The 27184-nt window shown below is 41.4% G+C and overlaps 1 protein-coding gene across 2 annotated transcripts in view; it reads left to right on the forward strand.

The window, feature by feature from the left end:
- Positions 1-25528, forward strand: part of LOC144792346 (clustered mitochondria protein homolog) — a 487620-nt gene extending 462092 nt beyond the window's left edge. For both annotated transcript variants that reach the window (XM_078667308.1, XM_078667307.1), the window contains exons 23-26: positions 10185-10278; positions 15080-15214; positions 20642-20715; positions 21054-25528. In XM_078667308.1, coding sequence (XP_078523434.1) covers positions 10185-10278; positions 15080-15214; positions 20642-20715; positions 21054-21843 — 1093 coding nt within the window. In that variant the 3' untranslated portion in view covers positions 21844-25528. The remainder of the gene's footprint in view (positions 1-10184; positions 10279-15079; positions 15215-20641; positions 20716-21053) is intronic.
- The last annotated feature ends 1656 nt before the right edge of the window (positions 25529-27184 follow it).

Raw genomic sequence — 27184 nt, forward strand, 5'->3', positions numbered from 1 at the left:
AGAGCCATAGTCATGCTCAAGTTGGATTGAAGACGGGTCGGCGATTGATCCAACAGCAGTATATCGTCTAGATATATGATCAATCAAACGTCCCTCTCCCGAAGAGTCTCCACCACCGGCCGTAGGAGCTTGGTAAAGCACCAAGGGGCCAACGAAAGGCCGAAGGGAAGCGCCTGAAACTCGAAGACCACTCCGTCCCAGTGAAACTGGAGAAACCGCCGATGCGGCGGAAAAATGGGTACCGTGAGGTAAGCGTCCTTCAAGTCCAGACGCACCATCCAGTCCCCTTGAAAGAGAATATCGCGCAAGAGATGGATCCCCTCCATCTTGAAGTGGCGGTAGACCAGCCACTCGTTGAAGTCCCGCAAATTTATCACTGGGCGGAACCCCTTGTCCTTCTTCTGGACCAAGAAAATATTGCTCAAAAACCCCGCAGGGTGAAGAAGGGACCTGCGGATCGCCCCTTTCCTGAGGAGATCTGCTACCTCGGTGCTGATCAGAAGCCTGTCTTCTGCTGAAAAAACCAACGGGCGAGGGCGAACCCTTTGACAGGGGGAACCGTAGAACTCTATCCGGAAACCCCGGACGGTTTGGAGAACCCAAGGGTCTGCGGTGATTTTCCGCCAGTTGGGGAGATGCTCCCGTAACCTCCCCCCCAGAACGGACGGGGAAAAAAGGGTAACACTCACTGGATGGACCTCCTGGGGCGTTGGCTCCGCCTCGGTAGCCTCTACCGCACCCTTTTCCTCTACTGGGATAGAAGGACCCCTGGCGGCCGTCGTTCCAGCCGTTATTGCGACGTTGCTGGTTCTTGGCCGGAGGAGCGACCCCGTCGTCTTCCAGCCCCTGCAAAAACGCGTCCCGGGAAAATCTTCTTGATGGATGTCTGGGCCTTATCAAGTGCCGAAAAGGTAGTGACGAATTTGTTGAGTTCTTTAATGAATGGTTCGCCAAACAACTTGCCCTGTGCAATCGGCCCTGCTTCTGACGTGGCCAGATCCCCCAGTTTAGGGTCTATCTTAATGAGTAGGGACCTCCTTCGCTCTGCCGCCAATGCGCAGTTTGCATTACCTAAGAAGCATAGGGCTCTCTGGGCCCAACCTGCCACGACCTCCGTGGATAGCGTCGTCCCCGACTTCCTGGCCCTCTTGGCCAACTGGATGATCTGAGTCACGGGACCTACCGCATCCAAGAATTTGTCCTGACAATTACGCCAGGAGCGATCTATGCCCTTCTTAGGGTCACGCATGAACTTTGCAAAGAATGCGCAGAGCTTCTCATCTATGTCCGGGGTAGTAGCCACCCTGCCCTCCAGTTTCGGGCGAGGGCACTCTCCCCGCATCCGGGTTCTAACTTCCTTATCCAGAGGTTGGCGAATTTTACCCGCGGCGTACGCCGCCACCTTGGGATCAGGAATCCATTCCGAGGACCTATGATGGTAAATCCTCGTCGGGTCAAACATATCGGAGGTTACGTCCTCCCCTTCCTGAGACCCCGATGAGTGGGATGCCGGGCGCCAAGGCCTACCCGTGAATCCCTCCTCATCCTCCGAGGAGGCCTCCTCCTCCGAGACACCCTCTCCCTCCACGGGGAAACCATCCTCCTGATCTGTGTCCTGGGCGACCCCGTCGCCATCATCTCCGGGGAAAAAACCCTCCCGACAGGGTACGTGCTTCAACGTCCGCGCACTCTTGTGGAAGGAGTCCCTCAAACGGTCAAACTCCTCCAGGTGCCCCGCGTGACGTTTGGTCATCTTTTTACCCCCACCCTGCGAGCCCTTGGGTCCACGGTCCACAGGCACTGTGGAGCCAAACACCCCGGGAATGCTCTGGGCGAGTGCGTCCACGCTATCCCTCAGAGGCGCAAGCAGCGAGTCCAGGGCCATGTGATAACGCGCGGCCCACCGCTGGCGGCAAGGGTTGTGCGAGGCAAAGTTCCTCCGCCTCCTGAATGGGGGGATTAGACTGGTCTGAAGCCATGATAACTGAGGGTGAGAGCACCTGACGCCTTATAAATGTATACCAGAAGGCAGCCCCCTCGCCGGTGCTCAGACAGCTTAGCTGTCAAATTTAAGGTGCGGTACCTCGTTCCCGCCACCAGATGGCGTCGCGCAATGCACGTGAAGAAGCACCAAAGCTGGTGTCAGGCGAGGGTTGGTGAGGACAGAACGAGTCTGCCTCAGTGTGCCACCTCGCTCGGAGCCGACACGCCGCAGCAGTCTCCCCGAGCACCGGGGCGCCCCACAGAGCCGAAAAAGCGCGAGAGCGCGCCTAACACGGTCCGCGATCAGGCAACACGACCCGAGCAAGCAGAGCCTGACGCGTGGCCACAACCGCAGAAGCAGCGCGATCAACGCGCACCTAGACCACAGTAGCAGAAACAATGCACAGTGCAAATTGAATAAGGCAAACACACAATACGTCAGAAAGATAACTGAAAGTGACTTATCTGACGAGCAGAGAAGAAAGAGGAAGCGGAAGGGACGTCAGCACCAGATATACGGCGGATGACCTCACCATTGGATGATAGTTGCTATGGACACTGTGCCCCATGTGCTCATGGGAGTTGTGGTTCATTTTAAGTTTTTGGTGATGTTACTTTGAACTTGCTATTTTAATAAAGAGAAGAAAGGACTGCATAATCCTCGCCTCCGTCCTGACATAGAATTAAGATCTAAAGTCTGCAAATGCACTAATAGACCCAGGGCAACTGACACCCAAGAGATCGTAAGAAAACTTTCTTCTCCTGTGCCCATGGAGCAAACAAGAGAATTGACGACTTACTAACTTCAAATCACACCCCTCACTTTACAATGGACAGAGGCTTCTCTGACCTCTCACCCATACTCTTACAACTCGGTATGGGCCTCTTAGTAATACGAGCAGCGCTGTCACGCAAACTAGTCAGGCTTACGAAACTTTTAACTGTGGCTGCAGTAGGAGTATGTGACGTCCCATCATGTAGAACTAAAGAAAATCTGTCACTGTGTCAAACCTCAGTAGGCTACTGTTACTGAGCCTGCTGGCAGCCGCAAGTGAAGTCTGCTGCTGCCCAGCCCCGGCCGGGCGCACAACGCACAGGTGCAGAGGTATAGGGGTGCGTGCTACCACCAGGCAGACTGGCGTTGGCAGCCCGGTCAGTGGCAAAATGCGTGACAATGCATTTCAGTGCGGAGATGGGGGAACACCACACTGAAATGCGTGAGCGTCACGCCTGATGAGTGACACTTGGCAGGCCTGTTAGTACCTACAATCAAAACATGGAGAATGAATGTCAGCATGTACAGCGAACCAGAAGAAAAGAAGTTGATGCAAAACGATTTGGCAGTATATCTGTCCTTGATCGAAAGCACAGTGGGGACCAATACAATGTAGGGCAGATCGCCACAACAGGCTGTCGATGGCAGTCCGTCCGACAATCCGACTCAGCAGTCTGACTGGCATATTATGATGTGGCTAGTCAGACCATGGCGGCCTGGGGAAAAGACCAATGTCTCCAACAGGATCGGAGATCCCCTTGGGGTTTTCTACTTTATATTAGGACATAGGAATACTCCTCAGTCGGGGTGGTTATCTCACTATAGTAAAATGCAGAGTAAAATTAGAGTGTTTATTAAACTATAATAAATTAATGGCAATGTAGAGGGCGAAAATGGCCTCGCACCTGAATGATCTGGTATACGGAGGTTAGGCCATAGAGAACTCTGCCCCCTTATGTACATGTTTTGAGAGACATCCGACAATACTCCTGAATTAGCCAAGACCTTACTGGTTGCAGTTATGAATTTCCGGAACGTGCAAGCTCACTGGGTGCAGATACATGATTTAACAGTTATAGGAGAGTTTGGCATCAACACGGTTACAAGGAGATTAAGGACCGGGACTAGGGGTTGTTACTCTAGCAGGCTATACATTTCTTAGCGTGAACGGAAACCATGGCAGAGGCGGTGGTACAGCTGTTGTTTTAAGGAATCTTGTTACTGATAATTGAGTCTAGGCTGGACAATAATTGTAAAAGGTTAGTAACAAGCTGTATTTCAAAAGCTTCTTATATCATGCACTTTCTATACGTTTATCAAATTACTAAGCATGAGAGTGGCAAAATTCAGCAACTGACTGATACAACTGGTGAGCACTACTTAAAATATAATGAACTGATGATTTTGGGTGATTTTACCCTGCACATTGAAGTTCAACACTACACCTTAACTCTCCTCATGAGAGATGGTCTCCAGGCTTTTGGCCAAAATCAAATTATTACTTTGCCCACCCTGCCTGAAGCATCCCCACTGGAGGACAGATTACTGATGGACTACTCACCATGGGCATTAGAATGAAAACCATTGTCCATCTAAAATGGGTGCATCTGCACCACCTTTAGATGTAAAATTCCTGGGCTTCTGGATAGATGATCAACGTCTTTGAAACATTAATTTAATCATATAGCCTCTGGATTTCTTCCAGCTAAAAAGTGTTTTAAATGCTCTACGTTTTTGACCAAAGCTTTTCATATTCAAATTATGACTTTGTGCATTCTGTCGAGGCTGGATTATTGCAATCTACTAAGTGCTGGAATACCTTAAACTATAATACAACCTTTCCAACCTATATAGAATTATGGAGTAATGCTTATATGTGGTTTGAAGGGGACTAAAAGTGTTTCTGAAGCTGGAAAAGCTCTTCACTGAACACAGGACTTCTTGTGATCTAGAAAAGTCCCCTACAGCAAGGTGTTTTTTAACCATGACCTGAATAGAACCTGAAGATATTTGGACTCTCCTAGGTTATATAAACAGAGAACTAGAGGTACAGCTTCGGAAGTTGTGGGTCCGAAATGTTGGAACTCTCGCCCACACTATCTAATAAATACTAGTGAGAACGTATTGTTTAGGAAAAGACTCAAACCTTTTTTGTCCTGTTAGGGACTGCTTTTCCATGGAATCTTAATATTCATTAGTTGTGGACTGATTGTGTAAAACTGAGATTTCTGGGCTTTTTTTCAGTTTCATTAGGTCGTGCCTTCTTACACCTCTGTGCAGTGTTTTTTCTCTTCCTCTGCTTTGAGCATCTACAGATCCAGCTGTGAGGCACAGGCCACACTTTTTAAATGTTAAAAAAAAAAAAAATTACACAAGAGGAGTCAGTAGATTACTCTCTCACTTATACGGAGAAATAAATCTGGTCACGCTCTATATACACAAAACACAGTATGAAGCCACCATCACTTTACATGACGTACTTAAGGCAAGTACAGAAGTCTGTTGCCGAAAATGAGGGCATGCTTGGTGTGCTCCCCCAGGTCATAGGACAGGTCTTAGGCATCACAATATGAGAGGCGGATCTAGAATTATGTGCTTATACTCAATTAGTGAGACGCAAGGGCCATAATAGAAGCCAGGATATCAGTTTCACATAAAATTGGGCACCTTCAACAAGGGTACAGGCCCACATATCATGCAGGGGACATTCCTGTCCTACCAGCAGGTAAAATAGTCTGCCTCATCATTTTGAAAAAACAGAAAGCTGAATAATATAAATGCTGGCTTTGGCTGTTGTTGACATAAAATCTGTTATTATTAAAAATGTGCAACCGGTTTTGGGTCAAACATTTCTTTCATACTATAAATGGGTTAGGATTGTGATTGGTTTGGGTCACTGACATAATATCGAGGGACATAATATGGACTATCAAAAATATCGGCGACAAAATATCGACAGACAGAATATCGACTTTGTATCTACAAACAGGTAAGTACAAAAATATCGAGTAAAAAACTATCGTTTACAAAAATATAGTTTATACAAATATCGACTATATTAAAAACAATGTTAAATTAAATGAATATAAAAAATTAATTACTAAAATATACTTAAAAATACTTAAATTACCTTATAATAATTAAATAATTAATGAAAGTTATAAAAAAAAAATTCAATCATATTTGTTAAAACATATATATATATATAGTAGCATAATATAATTAAATAATATCCAATATTATTACCGTAGGATAGCGGAAGTGTAAAAATTACTATTCCTACTCCAGAGAGTGCAACAGTAGAGAAAGCGTCGGATAGCGTAGGGGTAAAAATTAGTATTCCCACTCCAGTGGGTGCAACAGTAGGGAAAGCGTTGGATAGCGTAGGGGTAAAAGTTACTATTCCCACTCCAAAGAGTGCAACAGTAGGGAAAGCGCTGGATAGCGTAGGGGTTAAAAATACTATTCCCACTCCAAAGAGTGCAACAGTAGGGAAAGCGTTGGATAGCATAGGGGTAAAAATTACTATTCCCACTCCAAAGAGTGCAACAGTAGGGAAAGCGTTGGATAGCGTAGGGGTAAAAATTACAATTCCCACTCCAAAGAGTGCAACAGTAGGGAAAGCGTTGGATAGCGTAGGGGTTAAAATTACTATTCCCATTCCAAAGAGTGCAACAGTAGGGAAAGCGTTGGATAGCGTAGGGGTTAAAATTACTATTCCCACTCCAATGAGTGCAACAGTAGGGAAAGCATTGGATAGCGTAGGGGTAAAAATTACTATCCCACTCCAGTGGGTGCAACAGTAGGGAAAGCGTTGGATAGCGTAGGGGTAAAAATTACTATTCCCACTCCAGTGAGGGCAACAGTAGGGAAAGTGTTGGATAGCGTAGGGGTAAAAATTACTATTCCCACTCCAGTGGGTGCAACAGTAGAGAAAGCGTTGGATAGCGTAGGGATAAAAATTACTATTCCCACTCCAAAGAGTGCAACAGTAGGGAAAGCGTTGGATAGCGTAGAGTTAAAATTACTATTCCCACTCCAGTGGGTGCAACAGTAGGGAAAGCGTTGGATAGCGTAGGGGTAAAAATTACTATTCCCACTCCAGTGGGTGCAACAGTAGGGAAAGCATTGGATAGCGTAGGGGTAAAAATTACTATTCCCACTCCAAAGAGTGCAACAGTAGGGAAAGCGTTGGATAGCGTAGGGGTAAAAATTACTATTCCCACTCCAAAGAGTGCAACAGTAGGGAAAGCGTTGGATAGCGTAGGGGTTAAAAATACTATTCCCACTCCAAAGAGTGCAACAGTAGGGAAAGCGTTGGATAGCATAGGGGTAAAAATTACTATTCCCACTCCAAAGAGTGCAACAGTAGGGAAAGTGTTGGATAGCATAGGGGTTAAAATTACTATTCCCACTCCAGTGGGTGCAACAGTAGGGAAAGCGTTGGATAGCGTAGGGGTAAAAATTACTGGTCCCACTCCAAAGAGTCCAACAGTAGGGAAAGCATTGGATAGCGTAGGGGTTAAAATTACTATTCCCACTCCAAAGAGTGCAACAGTAGGGAAAGCGTTGGATAGCGTAGGTGTTAAAATTACTATTCCCACTCCAATGAGTGCAACAGTAGGGAAAGCATTGGATAGCGTAGGGGTAAAAATTACTATTCCCACTCCAGTGGGTGCAACAGTAGGGAAAGCGTTGGATAGCGTAGGGGTAAAAATTACTATTCCCACTCCAGTGAGTGCAACAGTAGGGAAAGCGTTGGATAGCATAGGGGGTAAAAATTACTATTCCCACTCCAGTGAGTGCAACAATAGGGAAAGCGTTGGATAGCGTAGGGGTAAAAATTACTCTTCCCATTCCAGTGAGTGCAACAGTAGGGAAAGCGTTGGATATCGTAGTGGTAAAAATTACTATTCCCACTCCAGTGAGTGCAACAGTAGGGAAAGCGTTGGATAGCGTAGGGGTAAAAATTACTATTCCCACTCCAGTGAGTGCAACAGTAGGGAAGGTGTTGGATAGCGTAGGGGTAAAAATTACTATTCCCACTCCAGTGGGTGCAACAGTAGAGAAAGCATTGGATAGCGTAGGGATAAAAATTACTATTCCCACTCCAAAGAGTGCAACAGTAGGGAAAGCGTTGGATAGCGTAGAGGTAAAAATTACTATTCCCACTCCAGTGGGTGCAACAGTAGGGAAAGCGTTGGATAGCGTAGGGGTAAAAATTACTATTCCCACTCCAGTGGGTGCAACAGTAGGGAAAGCATTGGATAGCGTAGGGGTAAAAATTACTATTCCCACTCCAAAGAGTGCAACAGTAGGGAAAGCGTTGGTTAGCGTAGGGGTAAAAATTACTATTCCCACTCCAAAGAGTGCAACAGTAGGGAAAGCGTTGGATAGCGTAGGGGTTAAAAATACTATTCCCACTCCAAAGAGTGCAACAGTAGGGAAAGCGTTGGATAGCATAGGGGTAAAAATTACTATTCCCACTCCAAAGAGTGCAACAGTAGGGAAAGTGTTGGATAGCATAGGGGTTAAAATTACTATTCCCACTCCAGTGGGTGCAACAGTAGGGAAAGCGTTGGATAGCGTAGGGGTAAAAATTACTGGTCCCACTCCAAAGAGTCCAACAGTAGGGAAAGCATTGGATAGCGTAGGGGTTAAAATTACTATTCCCACTCCAAAGAGTGCAACAGTAGGGAAAGCGTTGGATAGCGTAGGTGTTAAAATTACTATTCCCACTCCAATGAGTGCAACAGTAGGGAAAGCATTGGATAGCGTAGGGGTAAAAATTACTATTCCCACTCCAGTGGGTGCAACAGTAGGGAAAGCGTTGGATAGCGTAGGGGTAAAAATTACTATTCCCACTCCAGTGAGTGCAACAGTAGGGAAAGCGTTGGATAGCGTAGGGGTAAAAATTACTATTCCCACTCCAGTGGGTGCAACAGTAGAGAAAGTGTTGGATAGCGTATGGATAAAAATTACTATTCCCACTCCAAAGAGTGCAACAGTAGGGAAAGCGTTGGATAGCCTAGAGGTAAAAATTACTATTCCCACTCCAGTGGGTGCAACAGTAGGGAAAGCGTTGGATAGCGTAGGGGTATAAATTACTATTCCCACTCCAGTGGGTGCAACAGTAGGGAAAGCGTTGGATAGCGTAGGGGTTAAAATTACTATTCCCACTCCAAAGAGTGCAACAGTAGGGAAAACGGATAGCGTAGAGGTACAAATTACTATTCCCACTCCAGTGGGTGCAACAGTAGGGAAAGCGTTGGATAGCGTAGGGGTAAATATGACTATACCCACTCCAGAGAGTGCAACAGTAGGGAAATTAAATACTTGTTATATTATTTAAAAACAGTATAAATTAATATCTATACACAATTTATTAAAAGTAATTACCAATTTAATATAATATAATAATTAATCAATTAAAATTACAAATTACAATTAATTTTTACTATTAGTTACCTATTCAAATTAATTACAAATTAACAATTATTTAATTAACAATTAAGAATTAATTAACAATTAATTCAAATTAAAAACAATTAAATAAATTAAATTATTTAATTAATTATGAATAAATTACTTGCCAGCCTATTCCCCTATAAACTCACAACCCGCTACAGAAAATAAATTAGTAAAATTAACATAATTAGCAATTAATCAATTAAAAAAATGTAATTGGCAATTCAAATTTAATTAATTACCCATAAAAAATTAATTAACAATTAATTCTAAAAAAAACAATAAATATTTTTACATATTTAATTATAAATTAATTACTTCCCACCCAATTCCCCTAGAAACCCACAACCCGCTACAGAAAATAAATTAGTAAAATTAACATAATTAGCAATTAATCAATTAATTAAAATTAATTGCCAATTAAAATTTATTTAATAACCAAATATAAATTAATTAACATTTAATTAAAAATGAATACCAATATATAAATTTACATATTTAATTAATTATAATTACATTACTTCCCACCCTATTCCCATATAAACCCACAACCCGCTACAGAATTAAATTAAGCAAAAATTAAAAAAACTAAATTCATTAATTAAAAATAATTATAACATAAATACACACTTTTCACACATATAATAACATAACAAACACTATAAAAAATTCGATATTATTAAAAATTCGATAATTTTAATAACTTATATTATATACTTCGATATTTTTACTTTCTATATTTTTAACATTCGATATTACATTACTTACCTTCAAAACGATATTTTTGATGTTTATATTCTGTCCATTCGATATTTTGTCCAGCCTATATTTTGTACTCGATATTATGTCCATTCGATATTTTGTAGTCGATATTATGTCTGTTTACCGATTGGTTTTACTTTGGTTGTTAATATTAACCTCTTCTAGAAAAGTGATTGTTTTTCTTTCTGTTACACAGTCACCATTTAGTTGCGGTGGTCTACACAAGCAAAGCAGAATTTCGATCCGCCATGCAACATGAAAAAGAAACCTACACAATATATAGGAGCATAGTAAGTATCAAATTGCTAACTAGTAATGCTTTATTCACTTGTCTCTACATTCAGGTCACTGAACGTAGCCAAAGAGTATAGCTGCTGTGGATTTCAAACAAATTCTGTTGGTTGATAACACTGTGTCTGCCTTAATACATTAAAGAAAGGAGCACCGATTTATTGTTTAGGTGGTTTAAGAATGTTATCACACACAGGATACTGACAAGCTGGCATATCTGAATTAGTTCAACACATTTATATATCACCATTTTTAGGGATATCAAAGAAGCTTTGTACTGTAGTCATTTATTTATTTATTTTTTTAACATGTTTTATTAGATTTTCAAGGTACATAATGGGTCATTGCCCGCAATAAGCATGTGGAACATCGGATAATTGTACTGTAGTCATTTGATCATTATATCTACCAATGTTTAACTGGACCGAGAAAGGCTTGAGAAAACTCAAGGAACATGATAATGTCTATGAAACAAATTTCCCATTCTAACTGTCAATAAAACATTCATAAATCAAGATGACCACCCGCCCCTCTCACAAATACTTCTCGCTTGCTACACATGGACAAGATGAGAAATGCAGAGAGAGGGTAGAGTGGCAGGCATAGTTTATGGCCTTATGGGCAGGGCTGATAACTTTTGAACTGGGGATCCATTTTTGATTCCATTTGCCAGTGCAACACCATTTGATTCTCAGTGCAACACTTAGGGTTCAGTGGTGGGTCCGACGACCGTTACACTGCGGACCCACCTGCAGTATTATTACTGTGGCGGACGGACCGCCACGAGGCCACTTGCACCGCCGGGATAAAAGATCCCACTGGGCTTGCCGCCTTTTACTGGCAGGAATATGCAGGGGTGCCGCAGCAGGCACCGCTGAGCATATTCGGAGTTGCCATTTCACCACCCTTTTCAAGGTAGTGAGCCCGCCATGAAAAGGGTGGCATAATGACAATAAAGGGGGCTCTAATAGGGCTCCCTGCCGGGATTGGGCCTGGGGGTGCATGCTGGTGGGCATATGTAGTGCCCCCTGTAGTTGCACCCCCATTTCCTGCACGGTGTGGCATGTATGCAACACCGTGCAGGAAGGTGCAGTTGGGGCTCTGGCCGTGGCGGTCTGCATGTAAGGCTCGTCTATAAGCCTCACAGACCACTGCTGTCAGACTGTCCCAGGACCGCCTCCCAGAGAAGGATTGAAGTCCTAATGTGGCGGGCAGCAGCACTTCGGTTTTGGTAGTCCACAGCAGACTGCATGTTGCACCGTCCACTCTAGGACCGACAAATTTGTTATAAGGCACTTAATCTACCCATGCCTGAAAATATGGCATGGGTATATTACTTGGAGCCTTGCACACACCCCAGAAGAGGAATCAGTACTGGGGGGGGAGGAATATAATCTCCCATGTCAAGTATGCCAACTCCCTTCAACTCCAAGTTGCATGTCAAAACATCATAAAATCAACTGCCTTGAAGTAAAGTAGTGCTCTGCAAATAAACGAGTTATTATTTAGAAATCCTGCAGCTCAAACAATCCATACAGAGATTAACTAAGTAATTTAATAAGAAACTAGGGTTTGCACCTTAAACCTTGTTGTCATAACTCCATAATTCCAGTCTTGGGGCTGTGCTACATACATATCATAGCTAGCAGATGCATCTATACAATTAGGCAAACCCACAACACCTAGAAAATATTATGTCATCAAATGAACACCCAGGATTAGAAACGTTTTGTACAGATGACCTTGTCGGAGGTGGAAACTTCATATCCGACGTTTCCAAAACGCATAATCAGCGACCCAGACTCTGTGGTACGCACCCTATAAAAGTGCCTGGATGCAAATTACTGGTCCTTCAAGCAGAAACTGAAGACACACTCCGGCTGAACTCAAGACACTAACAGTTAGTGCAAAGTCTGCCTTGGGCCTACTTTAGTTTTCATAAATGTACTGTTCAAGTCTCCTCACTTACATGCACACACAAAGCTCATCACTGAAAAGGGGAACAACAAAAAACGCATCCCTATTTTCTGAGTTTCTCAATTATGCCCCAAAGCAGTGTTAAGCCCCATCACCTAAGTAACATTCGCCTACCTGTTTTCTACTACTCTACCCCTCTCCCATAACAACTGACTTTGTGACAAACGTGCAAATTACAGAAATAATAAAGTAATTTGCCACAACATTACTACATCTCACTTCGTTGTTTCTCTGCCACATAAGGCTACAGGCGTCAGTGAGTGGAATAAGGGGATACGTGAGAGTGATAAGTGAGGGTTAAATAAATACTAAGGCAGGTCAGACACAGAAAGGCCATTTGAGGTAGGAGTCTGTCTGCCCACTGCTGAAGAGAGAGGGAGAGGGAAGCAAAGAAGGAAGCATAGAACCCTTCTTGGCGAGCAGAGACAAAGAATGTTAAAACAACATCTTTAACTATGGTTTAGTGGGTGAAGAACAGCATTCATTTTAGAGGAATGGCAGTGCTTGAAATGTTAATACTAAGTGCAGGTATTTAAAGTCTTGGAGTACCTGCCTCCTGCTAGGAACGACAGCACCCTACCACTGACAATTAAATGAAGTTGGAATTATGATTAAAAAGCCTTCTCATTTTGCCCTTTTCCATGCTTGATGCAGCACAGTATTTGATTACGTTGTTCTCTCAGTATCTTGCATTCCTCACATTGATTACTCCCATTTTTCCAAAATGTAGTAAAACTCATTTTCTGATTCGACCCAATCACTCTTGCTAGTGGCCAGTTTCAGGCATTTACCTTTCTTTCTGCAGGAAGTTTGTTATGCTAGAGCTGCCCCTTCCCTTAGCATGCCTTAATCTATGATCTTTTGTACCACACAAGAATTCCACCGAAATGCATGTAAGTTGCCGCATATAAAATATCCTGACTTGTTTTAGCTGAGTTTCTCTTCATATACTATTGCCATATATTGGCACAAACAGTATTGCTACGTAACATTCAGCTCTTTCTAATCTTGATGGATAAATTAAAAGTTTAGGGTTTGATTCTGTCTTGTAGAGGGACCTTGGATGATCCTTTGTGGTCAGTTGCTGTATTTTGTGTGTGTTTCTACAGGCAATATCTCTCCTAATGTGGACTGAAATTCAAGCTATGAGATTACTCAAGTCAATGACAGCTTAGAATATCTGATGGGAACAGAAACCCAAGTTTAGCATTTAGACCCCAGGAGCTCAGATTCAACGTTCTATGTGTTAGCGAGACAGTAGAAAAATAGAATATGAGTACAGGAGAGCCTTAACAATTTAGAGTGTCACTCTTTACATGAGTAATCTTTCATCCGCTCACAGACTGTGACCAAAAGTGCTCTGAAGTGGCTGAAAATTGGCTTTCTGGCACTTCATAAAATATTAATTTCATAACAAAAAATGTATAAATACTCGATCACAGAAAAACATAATTATGCTGATTCCTAGTAAACACACCAAGCAGTCCTTGCCAGGCTGTGAGCGGTAGTCATTACTCTCTCTGGAAGCAGTGACTTAGCACCTTCACACCTAAAAAAAGAAATGGACGTCCTCGTTCTTTTGAGCGTTATGCTTTCCAATCTCCTCTCCAGAGTGTGTCAGCTGCATGCATAACGGATGACCCTGATGGGATGGGTTGATCACTGGCGGCTGTACAGCTATGGAGTGTGAGAAACAAAATCACAGTGCTTCTCCTGCTAGGCATGGCATCTGCTTGTCATTCTTGTGTGAGATGATAAGCTTCCGCTGCAGCTCTGGCCTAGCTCAATTAGCTGGCAATACAGGTGGGCGCTGTGCGATCTGCTTACCTTTCAGATGAAGAATGCAACACGTCAGCTGAGTTTCTATTTGTGCCTCTGTAATGATTGCAGTCAAGACTGGGAGCATCGGCAAGGTTATGCCCTGCCTAGTCCCACTGCATGCATATAAAACAAAACTAGTAGTCTCTCAAAGAGGAAATTGTGCGTTTCAAGCCTAGTGTTTGCTCTCTTTTGTGATGAAACAAAGTCGAACAAGAATCACAAGTGGAAAAACAGGAAGTGATATCACTGCATGAAAATGTATAACAAGTAACATGGCTGGAGGGGTGAAGGACAGGAGCACCAGGCACAAGGGGGAGTGGGAGAGGCTGGAACGCTCCATGGCAGAATAGCATTGCAATGCAAATTTAAATAAGGTGGAAAGAGCGGAGGAAATAAGGGTGCCTTGGCGTGGTGCCGCAAGGGAAATGAAACTTTCACACTTGTTGGAAGTGCTCGTTGAAAGTATAAAAATTGTCCCGGAACCAGGAAATAAAATGGGACAAGTGGAAGAGCACAAGTCCTGCAGTGATACTCCATGGGAGTGAACAATTGAGAAAAAGGTGGGACAATCACAAAAGCCAATCAAAAGCTGGAGGCAAGCTTAAAGGCCAAGGAGTGAATACAGCATGTCTCGAGAGACAGCACATGACAGACCTAAAAAGTGGGGGGGGGGGGCAGATGATCAAGACCTCAATATTGAGAGCCAAAATACTGTGACTGCATTTAGGCCTTGATATTTTTGCGTCACAATATTGTTCCTCTGTATTCTGGTAGAAAGCCATCACACTTAGAGCAAAACTATGGATAATAGCTGTTGTAATCCTGTGGGCATCAATTTGCTTCAGGGGGTGAACATGAATAAACTTACTTCAGACTGCTTGATTGATTGACTGGTTGATTGACTGCTAAGTATCACTTTTGATGAAATACAGGATTGTATACATTCCCCTGACATGCTTATATTTCAAACTAAACACATTTTTGCTTTTAATTATAATATAGCTTGGGGATCTGCATGACAGAACAAAAGAAAGTTCAGCATTTCTTAAGCATGTCACACAACAAGCAGTCAACTTGCAACGAACAATGAATGAGATCTACAAGAACGGATCAAGTGCAACAATACCACGGGTCCAGGTATGGTCTAAATACTTATATTTGTCCACCTTCAATACTGTGCAAAACCTCTGTGTGCATCCTTCTCAGGCAGTCATGAGTACCATTTGCCTAGCAATATTTGAATAATAAGCAACAAAATAGACCACAGTGACCAGTACTCTTTTTTCCAAAGCACAATTCAAATTTATATAAGTGGATGTCTAAGTTTTCAGTGCATTAATGAACCAGCTGCATATAACTGAATGTATTCTAGCGGTCAAAAATTGAAATCCCAGTTGCTTGACTCAACCATGAAATTCCTGCTGTACTTACGCCATATAACTATCCCTAACAAGTAATGATATTCATCACCCTCCTCATTCGGCATTCAATGGTTTCTGTCGCAGCCTGTCTGTCCAGACACTCTTTGGAAAGTGGGCTAGCATTAGCAAGGGATGACAGGTGCACAAGGTGGTAGTACCCACACATGACGAGATGATGTGCAGACACTATCTGATGTGTGTCATTTGGCAGGATAACTTGCAGTTAAAAGAAAGAATGATGTGGCTGGACGGAGAAGGGACAGGGTGATAGGGGAGGAGAAAGAGAAATGTGGCCAGGGGAAGGCAAAAAGGAGGGCGAAGATGAAAGGAGCAGATGAAGGAATGTCAGGCAGAGAGACTGAAAGCCAAAGGAGAAAATGAGAGGAGGACAGTGGGTTAGGTGGATAAAGTATAGTAGGACAAGGGATGCTGTTGGGAGAAATGGCACACTGTCAGGGGACAGTAAGGAAAAAAACAACAGAGGGTAGAACGAAACAGAGATTGGAAAGTGCGAATGAGAAGCAAGGGATACACGTGAAATGGAAGAGACATGTCAGCAACATGTGAGGTAGGAGAGAAAGAAAGGACTCCTCTGTGATTGTGCAGGGTTCATGGTTTCCCCTGTGGACAAGTAGGACTTGCATGGTTTTCATCATGGGTAAGGGGTGCTGAACAGACTGGCAACTAACAAAATGGCAAATAGGAAACAACAGAGGCCAGAATCCAGAGTCCTCACCAACACAACCGGAAAGCATATCTGCCTTGCAATCTCTGCATCTCTATGTGATGTGCTTCCATCTGAAGCATATTGATTATGGAATGAGTTAAGATTTTGATTTCTCACATATCATTATCTCATTATTTAGAATAGATTTCATAGGAAGAGGTTACTTGATACTATCTATCCTTCAAGGTGTAGTTTGCGATAATTCTTAGGATAGTTTCACAGAAGGAATAAGACACAGGAAACAAATGGATCAGGCAACTACTTGTATATAGATATGGTACAAATCATGCCCTCATTTCATTTGTCCCTAAAGCAAAACTTGACAAGAAGCACCAACAATTTACAATATTTAATATTGATCAGCTTTGGGCTTAAATGATGCACACATGCAGTTTCTACAATAGAATCACAATGTCATTGTTTCTCAGCGGTCAAACATACATTAGACCTGATTCATATAAGTATTTATGCACCTACATTAAGCTATTGGTGAACAATTTACTAGGTCAACATACAATTCCAAGAAAGGTTGGATTTTTTCTCCTTGTAAAATGATTTTTTCAAACTGTAATTCCACCAGTATGGTATCATTTCTATCGGTGAGACACTGCTTACGGGGAGAATCCTCTGGTTCTTCCAAGGTGGAGACAAATGCGAAGGCTGGTAAGCATTCACAATCTAACAAGTGTGTGGAAATCCACAAACGTAGCAGGTTGTTTCCTTCTCCAAAACCGTTCTGCTAATGGACAGAAGCCAATCTGTGTTAGGGCCAGAATGGAGAATGCATAGCATCAAAAAATGATGGTGAACGCTGATTAGAGTATATTGTAATGTGCGTAAATGGGCACATGTATGAGTACTCATAGGAATCGGCATTTGTTGCAGTTTGCTCAACAGTAATCCTATAATTCTTTGTGAATTCCCGGAAACCACAGAAGGTAACTCAAAATGGAAGTGTACATCTAATTGAGTCAATTTCTGATTCTTCTAAAGCGAGGTTTATGAACTGGGGCCGTTGTTGGCATTTGAATTAAAAGTATGGTTGCACATTTTTATTTAATCTATGTGCTAGATTTCAAAGGTTTGACATTTCTCACAATTGCACTGTTTAACTCGCAGAAGCAACCCCTATCTCTGTGTGTGTATGTAAATAGCAGATGAATAGCGGGTGTATGTTTCTAGTTTTCCATTTATCAAGAATGAATTTCCACAAGGATAAACCATACTTTTGAAATGTGACTGTCCTTTAGGTTCACATGTTGTGCAGTATTCCTCCAGCTAGAGGTTGGATTCAGAAACTGTGTGTAAAGGTAAAAGCGTTACTTTGTGGCCATCGCACACATGTGGAGTTGAACAAACCTCCCTATGCTATTGACAGCTATCCCACAAATGCCACAATAGTAGCATACACTAAAGGAAAAAGGAACGAAGACCAGGTCAAAATGCTAGTAATCAAAACATTTATACAGGAGGAAAAGATTGTTAAGCCATCTAGAATAGTGAAACTTTAGTTTTGCAGCGTGAATCTTTCTGGATTCACTATGCTGTGCATTATTCCGCGGTCTTGTGGTTGGGTCCGGTCTTTTCTTTCTTTTTTTTTTTTTTCGTAGAGTTTGCGCATTTGAATCTGCCAGAAAGCACCCTAAAGGTACTTCGGGAGGCACGAAGTCCCAGCACACGGAAGTGCTACGTAGCAAAATGGAAGAGATTTACACTGTGGTGCAGGAGGGAAAAGCTTCACAATAAGATGAAAAAGGACTCGACAGTGCTAAAGTACCTCACGCATCTGCTCGACAAAATCTGAGCTCATTCTCTCTAAGGGTTCACTTGGCTGCGATAGTCGCTTACACGAGAGGAGAAACGTGCAAGAGTTTCTTCACATCACAGGTCGTTAAGAGATTCCTGGAGGGGGCAAAGAGGATCGCACCGCCAAAGACGGTGCTACCACCTGCATGGAACCTTAACCTAGTCCTAACGGAACTCATGAAGGAACCTTTCGAACCAATTCACAAGGCTTCCCTAGAAAGGCTGACCATGAAAACAGCTTTCCTGGTAGCAATCACTTCACTGCGCAGAGTGAGCGAACTGCAGGCACTAACGCTACAGGAACCCTACATACAGATACACAGCGATAGGGTGGTAATGAGAATGGACCCACACTTCATGCTAAAGGTGGTGTCAAGGTTCCACTTGAACCAGACTATACAAATACCGAGTTTCTTCCAAAACCCAGCAACAAAAGCTGAAAGGGCACTGCACACCCTGGACGCCAGAAGGGCAGTCATGCACTACATTGAGAGAACGAAGGAACACAGGAAAACAAAGCAGTTCTTTGTGTCCTTCGCTAACAGGTTCATGGGGAAACCAGTAACTAAAGGAACAATTGCGCGATGGATCTCCCAAACGATACAGTTCTGCCACAAGCGGGCAGGGCAGGAACTAGCAGAGGGAACACGTGCCCACTCTACCAGGAAAAAAGGAGCTACAATAGCTTTCCTAGCTAACACACCAATTCAGGAAATATGCCTGGCGGCAACATGGGCTTCAGTGCACACGTTCACGAAGCACTACTGTGTGGATATACAGATGAACAAGGAAGCACAAGTCGGACAAAGGGTGCTTCAACACATATTCATTAACCAACGCTCATCTTCCACCCAACTGCCACAAACATGAGAAACCGCTACAAAGTCTATGCACAGCATAGTGAATCCAGAAAGATTGACGCTGCAAAACGAATAGTTTCTTACCTGTCGGTGTAGTTTTGCAGCTTGATGATCTTTCTGGATTCACTAGTGAACCCACCCACCTCCGCCAGAAAGATGAGGCTGGAGAGAAAAGGTGGTTGAAACAAAGACAATACTTGGGAAAAGAAACCTTAAAGGTTAAAGCGGTGAAAATACTTTAGTTGAACATTGCCATAACTTCGGAAACAAAACGAACACGAGAAAAAAGAATCCGAAGATGGCGGCCAAGGGTGGGAGCTTCCGCAGGAAGCGTGTCGACGTCACCGGAAATACACTAAAAGGTTGGACGTCGACGGCCACCTGGGCTACGAAAAAAACAAAAAAAAAAGAAAAGACTACGAATCCGGACCCAACCACAAGACCGCGGAATAATGCACAGCATAGTGAGTCCAGAAAGATCATCGAGCTGCAAAACTACACCGACAGGTAAGAAACTATTTGTTTAATGCTAACAGGGTTAACTAAATTACCGTCTGAACCAATGCATTAGGCTCAGTTAAAACACTTAACATTAAAAACAGCTTTCTGTGTAGCAATTACTTCCATATGCAGAATAAGATACAACCTTTAATTATCCAAGAACCACACCTACACATCTATAAAGACAAGGTTATAATGAGAATACATCTCAACTTTATATCCAAAGTAGTACCAAGGTTTAACGTTTATCAGTCTTTTCACCCACCCACTTTTTTCAGCCAGCAAAGGCGCAAGCAAGATGTTAAAAGAGCAGTTATTACAATGCTGCAGACTCAAAGTGGATATCTATATCCAAGTGAACAATAGCAAGATGTGTTTTTCAAACTATCCAATTATAGTGGTCATTGGCAGGGAAAAATATACAAGGGCAACAAAGGAGGGAGCCTTTCTTTTTCCATAGGAAAAAGAAAGGCTTCAATAGCTTTCTTAGGGAATTTATCCCTAGAAGACTTTTGCAGAGCAGCTAAGTAGATTTCAGTACATGTTTACTGTAAACTTTTGTATATACATCAACTCAAATATAGAGGCTCAGGTAGGAAAAAACTAGGTACATCTGCCCATACTTCACAGCCCTCCTCTACAAGAGACAGACACTGCTTTAAAATGAAAGTACATCATGTGAATCCAGGAGAGATTCATGCTGCAAAAAAGAGGTTACTTACGTATAGCAATAGTTCTGCTGCTTGAAATTCCTTTAGATTCACATGGCCCTCCCACTTCCCAATAGAATGAGGGGAGTTGAAAAAAGAAAACAATGTAATTTGAAGATGGCAACTACGTGAGAGGGCATTGTGAGTTTAGACTCAACATCATAAGAAGGGTCTTTCATCTGTGCAAGTCTTCAACACCCACAAAGCAAAACGTTCACCATTACACACAGCTTTCAGACCCTACTACTAAATGAAGAATAATACACAGCATGTAGATCTAGAAAAACTTCATGCTACAAATCTACTGTTACAGGTAAGTAACCAGTTTCTTGCTGCTTCATTATCATTTCAATCACATTTAGGTTTTTTATTAAGTTTCACTAATGAAATGTTCTAAATTAGTCACATAGCTAAACATTCAACAGAAAAAAGCATCTTGATATACATATGAAATCTTTGAAGTAATTCATTATTCTTTCAGTCATCTATGATCTCAAAGCAGCTTTTACAACTTATTGTATCCTTTTGATTATTTTTAGATTACACCCCCAGGAGTCGAAACATTGTTAGAACAACTGAATCTCATCAATGGTATCTTATTGATTAATGTACGGTAAGATAATCTTCAATTTTATCTTTATTTAAGGTTCTTGAATTGATAATCATTTTCAGTGATATTCCTGAGCAAACATGAGTTATTGTGCATTAATTTGATTGATTGCTTTGTGCATACATGGTTGCATCACATTTAAATAAATGCGCTGAAGATGAATATAACAACCACATTTTAATTAATGAGCTAAAATGATGCAAAAGACAGGTGTAAATAACTAACAGTGAGACTGCATAGTTTGCACATGCAAAGATAAAGTGGGTTGATGAAAGCTTAATTTGAATTTCATAGAATTTGTGATGAACAAGTAACATTTGACACTTGTTTTTACCCAACAGAAGTAAAGAGGAAGTCACAAAAAACAAACAGCTAGAAACAGAAAAAGATGAAAAAGAAAAAGATGGTGCAGCCCCAGGTCACAGGCAGGAGGGTGTAGAGCCAGATAAACAAACACTGGCAACAGAGAGCAGCCCTGCTGAAAGAGATCTAACAAAAACTGAGCTTGCAATTGAAGAAGAATTACGAAGTAACGAGAAAGCTGCTGAAGATAAATCTAAAGATGAAATAATGACAACAAAGACAGCAGCTGAAGATTCATCTAGAGATAATGTAACAAGTGGAGATCTAGTTACTGAAGATTCATCTGTGGATATAGTAACAGGTTCGCAAACTGATACCGAAAATATGTTAATGAATATGAAGCCCACTGCTGTGGTTGAACTAACAATAATGGAGGCATCTTTAAATGAAGAAACAACCAAAAGTGAACCCACAGTCGAAGGCGAATTAACAACTGGAAAGCCTTCTGCTGCAGATGAGCTAACAAAAACAGAGCCCACCCCTGGAGATAAATTGATAGGCACAGAGCCTGCTACTGAAGACCAATTAATAAAAGGAAAGCCTACTACTGAAACCCAGTTAACAAAAAGAGAGCACACTGCTCACGATCAGTTAACACATGGAGAGCCTACCTCTCACGATAGGTTGACAAATGGAGAGCCTGCTACTGAAGAAAACATAACAAATGGGAATAATGGTGCTGAAGATCATATAACAAAAGGAGAACCCACTGATGATGATCAGTTAACAAAAGGACAGTCCAAATGTGTAGAAGCAAGTGCTGATTAGAATAGTTCATCATTAGCTATCTTACGATGACTTACTTTTGTTGTTAAGGTTGTAAATCTACATTTGCCCCTGGTCAGTGTTAAACACCACACACAAAGTTCCTTGTATTTGCCATGAACCCATATTAGTATTAACTACCTTGATGTCATTTGTTTTTGCAGAGGATCTGGGAAGTATTCTTGGCAGCTATCTCCTAACTCCCAAAAACATTATCTTTTGTTAGTTTAAAAAAAAAAATAGGATTTTGGAATATCTTGCTACTTTAAAATATGTGGTTGAATCTAAACTTTTAGATTACTAACTACCTCAATAAGTCATGATTTAGATTTTCAGTGAATAAGAATCTAATACATCTGACATTGACAAATTAATTTATTTGTTTATGTCAGGATTAATCCCAAACCATCTACTTCTAAATTATGCTACTGGAGCTACCGTATAAGACACATTACTTGGAAACTTGCTGGTTTTTCACATCAAAGTTTTCAAAAGTATTAGGTCCGTAACGGCAAAACACAGCTTTATCAACAACTCTAGTAGTTTGTCCTACACTTTAGGAATTAATTGTGCTAAATATGTGCTAGTGTAAATGTATTTATTAATGTGGCTGTTCAGGCCCAAAGTTTGATATCTTTATGTGCTTCATTGTATATAGTTCAAAATAATCTACTACAGAATACAAAAACAAACACATATGTTTAAATGTTTAAAACACATGTTGAATGGATTCAGATTTCAGTAGGTAAAATCTTCATGTTCCCAGTTTACTTATTCTGGTTCAAAATCCTCTCAACTGGTCTTAGCATATTTTACATTCCTGTGTTGCTCGAGGCACCATCACAAAAAATCTCTTGGTAAGACATGGGCTCATATTTCTATTTTTTTATAAGAATTGCATACAAAACGGTCACCAATATAAATCGTCCTCTAATTAAACATTATTTCATCAACTTTGCAGCAACAAACACAATTGTAAAAAACTCCACTACATATTAGAATATAAAGACGGTCCATTCCTTACTCCAATTCGATATCCAGTTAATTTTTAAATTGTCCTAAGATTAGCCTAAGGAATGATCCCTAATTAATGAGCAACTAATTTCTTGTATGTACATTCCTAAGTTTGATAGTTCTTTAAAAGTCACATACATTTGGGGAGCCATATTTGTTTTGATATCTTCCAAGTTTCACTACATATTCTGAGTTCATACTTTGCTTTCAGTTTAATTTACAAAGACACCTTTATACTTATGACGCATAAAGATTGGATTACCTTTTGGTGAAATACCTTGGACTTCTTTCACTAATTTCAACATAGGTTCTTCTTTGCGTAATGCCCAAGTTGTCAAATGTTTTTGCTTGACTCAACTTTATTTCACCTACATGCCATATGCACTTTGTGATTAATTTTACTTTCGTTATTTTGCATACATTTCATGTTCTTTTTTTAAAGAACATCATTTAAAAATTTTAATCATGTAAATTGCATTAATTGCAATACGTTTTTAACATTCTTAGGGCTAAAACATCCCCCACAGCTCAGACACTCAGGAAATCCCTCATCCCTTCTTGCCTCAATAATTCTGTTATACATAATGTTTTGTTCCTGATAGGCCCAAGTGATCCTTGCATGGACCCTAAATTTTCTGGAACTTTCATGGGGAACCTCTTCCTTCCTATATCATTTTTGAGCTTCCATGCAGATGTTCAGCCCCTGCTACGCCTGCACAATTGTTGCTGTGGTCGAGGCTCACCAGTGTTTCACAATGTCAAGTATTGCCTTGTATCTAATGAGCCTGTCCTCCCCTTAAGCCCTCAGCAGGACCTGTTTACATTACTCTATGTATCTGCGCAAAACACCTATGTATCATGCCACAGACACTTATCCTGCATATAAACATACCTTTCCCATCGATACATTTGAGACAATTTGCAGGAGTAGCAAGGGTAATTTTTTAAAAGTTGAGACCTGTGATACAATGCTCTCTGTAGTGTTTTAAGTTGGATAAGAATGACATTCGATTTGATAGCCACCTCCCTGGGGTGTTGGAGTGTTTGATCCCAGTCTTTATCCTCAATTTGTCCTGTGTCCCTCTGCCTCCTTTCTCTAATATGTTGCAGATTACTGGAGGTGTTATTGATTAGGGTTTTATTAGTTAGTAAAAAGACCCCTGTACCTAACTCCTCGCCTAGCTCTGCTTTCAACTGGAATGCTGCCCTGTACCTCTGTCCAGGAGTCTTCTACTGTTCCAAGTATGTTTCTAAGTTGTAAGAAACAGTCTAGGAATAACATGCCTCATAACCGAAAAGCTCTTTGAACAAAAGCAGGTTGCAAACAGCGCACCTAACACTAGATGTCAGGAGTATGCAAAGCATGTGAAACGACAGCACTACAAACTATAAACAGATCGTAACTTGGCAAGTAACCATTTCCTTTCCCTTTTGAAAACAAAAAAACGTTAGCCAGTAAATGCACTGATGTGTTACATTAACATGGTTGGTTTTATACACTTGCTAGTTTTCCAAATGTATAAATGTTTACCAGGCGGGCAACTAGAGGCAAATTTCGGAGGGGGCTGGAAAATATTTCGGGGGGGCTAATTCTTCTAACCACGGACAGAGTGGCTGTAAGAAGAGTTGAACACACAACACAACCCTAATTTACACGTAAATGGTCTTTTAAAGACCTGTTAAGTAGTCGGGTGCGGCCGTAATTAGACAGTCGCCAGCCCGTGAATCTGTCTCCGCCCGGGCAGACACACACGACGGGGGGGGCTGAATCCCCGTGGGCCCAATGGGTGTTGCGCGCCTGATGTTTACGCATAAGAGTAATCCTGGTAAGCTGCAACTGGCACCTTCCATGGACCATTCCAGGAATTCTTCATGATGTCCAATATAATTGAAAATGTGCTGCAAATGTGGGATTAACACTACAGAAGCAAGTTTGCAACACTCTTTGTACTAAACATGCTGTACAGTTAAGAACCCACAGTACAGTACAATTGACAATATTACAACAATACATTTTCAGAACATTTCAGAGGTTACTCAGTTTTCCTTCGTTCTTTGTATTTTGTATTCTTTGGCAGAAAAGCCTCTTTTTGCTGTTGAAAGATAAGTTTATTTTAGATCAAATGTTCTCATGAGACTTCTTTAGTGCAACCTTTTCAAGAATGACGTAAGCGACAGGTATTACTAGATAAACACCATGCACATTGGAGTCCCACCACAAAGCACCAACATGTCCAATAGAAAGGGCATCAACGCACTGCTTAAAATATTAAAAAGCTATGTGCCAGTGTAACATTTGTAACCATTTTTACAATCCGCTGGGGCACAACCTTTATTATTATACTTGTTTATAATTGGTTGCTTTTTTACAGCCAAACTTTCAGTATTGCAGAAAATATATTCTGCTTTGTTGCCATTTTCTGTTCTCTTTAATGTAAAAATTGTTTGCTTATGCAAACATCAAATATAAATGCCTTATTTGTTTTAACTGTTTGGAGACTTATGTTTTGGACTAAAACACATATTGTATTGTTACCTCTGGTCAGGTTATGGTGTATGTTCCTCCATTTTATATACTAAATACTGCTTTTAAAAAAAATAAGTTGTAAACCTAATTTTATTGACTAATCTAGTGACATACTTTTATGTAACCAATAAAACTGTTCACAAACTCTCTGTTGCCTACACCCATTCCTAATGGCAAGTATGATCCTTATAATTTTGTAACCACTGCCTCTTAAATAAACTGTATTTCTCATTTCAAGTACTTGGTTGAAGGTATAGAAATGTCTAACTATAACGTGGTACAGCCATTTATCACTATCAAATACAAATGTAATCTACTGAACAAATATGAAAGCAAGAAGAAACAAGATTTGGCAAAGTCAATATAAGTGGGCTATTTTAGCTGAGTGTGTTCTTTGTTGTATTTTACTGTAGTGCTGTTCGTTGAGTGATGTGTGGATGCACAAACGTAAACAAAACTATAGAGGTACGCACAGACATGCAGAAAAAACACAGGGAGGCACACATATGGGAATGAATATAGCAGGCAAGCAGATATGAAGGCTATTAAACATGTTAACTCAGAGAACAGACAGTTTAAGACCTTGGAGAGCAGAGTATCTCCAAAACACACAGCACAACAGTAATGGGCCAATGACAACAGAACTGTCTATGTGGGTTTTGATAGAGTTCTATGAGGGAGCACACTTTCCCTTGAACAAAAAAGCAGAAGAGATACTCCCTGCTTACTAACTTTCAAAGCATTTCACAGCTTCTACTGCCACATTGCATCCCTCTTTCACAAACAATATGACTTTTTAATCCATTTTCAGAATGTTAACATGGAAACTGTAGGCCAAATATGCAGAAAGCTTTTGGCAAACACTCTAGGATGGTAAAACATCACACGTTATAGTAACACTAGGAACATGACAATGTTGCATTAGTCCTTTAACATAGATTGGGGACCTACAATCCCGTGGCTCACCTTCAACTTTGCTATTAATGCATTGCAGACTACGGACTCTTCAGTCTACAGCTCTTTTGTTGGTTTCACCCCATAACTGAGCTTAGTAACTTGCTTCCTCCCTTTATTGCTAATTTCCTATCTTGGTCTTCCCCCTTCTTTCTCCCTTTCCTGCTTTTCACTCTCTTCTCTGGCACAGTCTGATGAAATATGTCACAATCTTTAAAACAAATGAGTGCCAGTACTGTCAAAGGAGATCCGTGCACTTGCCAACTGATGTCTTAAAAATGTATATTAACAAAAGAAAAACAGATATATCAGTTACAGATGGACTGAGAGTCCCCAAAGCAATTAAATGAAGCAACATCTCGAAGTAAAGACCAGATTCAAACATAGAGGCCCAGATTTACTAAAACTCATGCAACGCAACTTAACAACTTGCTGTGCTGAGTGACAGAGAGAGAGCAGATATCTACTAAGATATGATGCATTCCTGCTTTGTCCCTGCTCTGGAGCACTATGTGCTGCATAGCACCAACCCGGGCAGTTACAGGCAGGGTACGGTTTGTGCAGGAAGGGAGTAAAGGTAGTAAATCTGACTTAAGGGCTTGTGTTGCTTTGCATCACCTTGCGTGACACAAGGGAAATGTAAGCCCTTCATCAATCTGGGCGATAATGTTTTACAAGCAGCCTTTCAAACCAACTCACAAGTCTTTACAAAACAAAGAAGTATTACAAGATGCAGATGCATGTGATCACAAGATAGGGAGTGAAGGCCTACAACAGTAACAATATTATACCTTACTGGCTGCGGAAGCTAATTAACAGCCTTCTCATCTGAAAAGCAAAAATATCAAC

This window comes from Lissotriton helveticus, chromosome 11, assembly GCF_964261635.1.
Source record: "Lissotriton helveticus chromosome 11, aLisHel1.1, whole genome shotgun sequence".
Taxonomy (NCBI): Eukaryota; Metazoa; Chordata; class Amphibia; order Caudata; family Salamandridae; genus Lissotriton; species Lissotriton helveticus.